General features: G+C 40.0%; 1 protein-coding gene across 1 annotated transcript in view; it reads right to left on the bottom strand.

Annotated features, from left to right (window-relative positions):
- Positions 1 to 540: 540 nt before the first annotated feature.
- The window catches only part of LOC115226404 (protein krueppel-like), a 7,111-nt gene continuing 5,151 nt past the window's right edge, over positions 541 to 2,500 (bottom strand). Inside the window, exon 3 of the mRNA XM_036515151.1 lies at positions 541 to 551. Within this exon, the coding sequence (XP_036371044.1) occupies positions 541 to 551 (11 nt within the window). The remainder of the gene's footprint in view (positions 552 to 2,500) is intronic.

The following is a 2,500-nucleotide window of genomic DNA, read 5'->3' as shown; positions in this document are numbered from 1 at the left end:
TAAATGATGATGATGATGATGATCTGTTTGTCTATCTGAGCATTTATCTGTATCCATCAATCTGCTTGTGTGTCTATTGATCTACCAATCAATCCATCCCATTTTTTTACCTCAATCTTTCTCATGCAGTACACCAGAAACTTAAGACTCACAGCCACTATCTGTCCATCTCTTATATTTCCATGAGTCTTAAGTTTCTAGTGTACCCAGTGAGAAAAATTGAGGTAAAAAAAGGGTTGGATTGATTGGTAGATCAATAGACACACAAGCAGATAGATGGATACAGATAATTGTTCTCTTGCAGCTCTATGTTGTGCTACATGTTCTGTTTTATTCTTCCAAAAGTCTCTGACAAAATTCATGGCATCTCATCCACTTACCAAGATCATTGCTCTTGTCTCTTATATAGTAGTGTACATCTCATAATATGGTGTGAATGCATTGCAGCTTGTCTTTGAGGAATTAGATGTTCCTCATACATAACAAATAGTTCAAACATTAAGAAGAGTTTCTTCTAAATGGTTCTAAGAAAGTGATCATTCAGCTATTTCCTGAAATCATGGAATGGAAATATAAGAGATGGACAGATAGTGGCTGTGAGTCTTAAGTTTCTGGTGTACTGAGTGAGGAAGATTGAGGTAAAAAAAGGGATGTATTGATTGGTAGATCAATAGACACACAAGCTGATAGATGGATACAGATAAATGCTCAGATAGACAAACAGATATATATATCATCATCATCATCATCATCATTTAACGTCCGCTTTCCATGCTAGCATGGGTTGGACGGTTCGACTGGGGTCTGGGGAGCCCGAAGGCTGCACCAGGCCAGTCAGATCTGGCAGTGTTTTATAAATTTTAGGGTAGCAAAAAATTCTAGAAAAATTCTCCGCTACCAGTGGTCAAGTGAGAAAGAAAAAATAGTCAATAGACTATGTAATATACATTCAAACATATAAGGGATGGCCATAATAGGACATCCGACTCACTAGAAAGAGCAGCTAAACTCCAAACCACTAATAGTTGTAATTCTGAAATGTTAAGAGAAATAAAAACGTTTACCCTCTCCTTTCTGGACTATGCATAGTTTCAGCAATCTTTTGCAACGCCAGTCGTAAATAAATTTATTTTATTTACAAAAGATTGCATAGTCCAGAAAGGAGAGGGTAAACGTTTTCATTTCTCTTTCCATTTCAGAATTACAACTATTAGTGGTTTGGAATTTAGCTGCTCTTTCTAGTGAGTCGGATGTCCTATATGTTTGAATGTATATATATATATATATATATATATATATATATATATATATATATATATTGAGACTGATGCACATATGGAAATAGACAGATAGAATGGGGTCACCAGTTACCTCCTCAGTGTCATTGGTACCAGACTGGTCATCCCTTCCGGCTGTGGTGTTGGTACTGAGGTTGTTGGAGTCAGAGCTGGTATTTCTGCCACTGTCGCCACCTTTGTTGAATGGTACATTGTTGCTACTGTGGTTGCCAGGTCTAAGTGTCACCGGAGTCTCATAGATGACTCCTTCGGCCTCACGTCAGCCTCCTATCAGGGAGTCATTGTACACCCTGCAAGAGCAACCTGCCTCCTTCTGTGTTATGTGAGTGTTAGTTAAAATACTTTTTATGTTGGGTGCACAACCACAGGAGACCCTTAGGCTGTGTCTGTTGAATAAATGTCTATATCTATGTGTCTGTTTGAAGCACTTGTCTATTAAGCTGAAGAATATTCTTCCTACACAAGTTTTAACGTGGAGTGAGAAGGGTGGGACAAACCAAACGTTTCAGCAGCACTTCCTCTTCTGGGTGCTAGGGCCTGGCATGTAGGAAATGCAGTCCTTAAACCCACTAGACACCAGTGTTGTAGAGGGCATCAGTGTCAAAGATATCTTGGTCAGATAGATTTGAGATCCTCTTGCTGACACCTTTCACTAGGTTCTTAAACACGATACGGGGGTGGGGGTGGCAGGAGGCTGTGTTAATATAGGACAGCCTCTTGTCCGGCTTGTGATAGGGCCTGTGTGTACCTGAGTCCATGTCTATGGCAGTGAGATTAGACTCAATGGTGATCTTGAATCCCATGGAGCCAAGGGCACTAATCAGGTCCTTTCTGAGTCTATTTAGTGTGTACCTAGTGTTGACCAGAAATGGCCTGAACTCTTTGCATGAACACCTCTGTACATAACTCCATGGCCTTACTTTTTGCTTTTTGAGCCAAAAAATTAACTTAACTTAACCTGTTAGCTCCTATAGAAATATCTAGGGCATCATCTCTGTAGAGACTGAAGAGGATCGAAGGGAACTTCTTCCCTAAGGTGTCCAGGATGTATAGTCCAATAAAATCATAGACGTCGGTGTTGTTGTAGGCTCCCATAGCCACATCGAAAGAGCCCTCAGGGTCAGATTGCTTGATCCACATCGAATCTTTGTTGAATAGCACCGTCTTCCTGGCATGCATGATATAAATATATATATATGTGT

Source organism: Octopus sinensis, linkage group LG30, assembly GCF_006345805.1.
Source record: "Octopus sinensis linkage group LG30, ASM634580v1, whole genome shotgun sequence".
NCBI classification, from domain to species: domain Eukaryota; kingdom Metazoa; phylum Mollusca; class Cephalopoda; order Octopoda; family Octopodidae; genus Octopus; species Octopus sinensis.
This window is presented reverse-complemented; position numbering and strand designations above follow the sequence as displayed.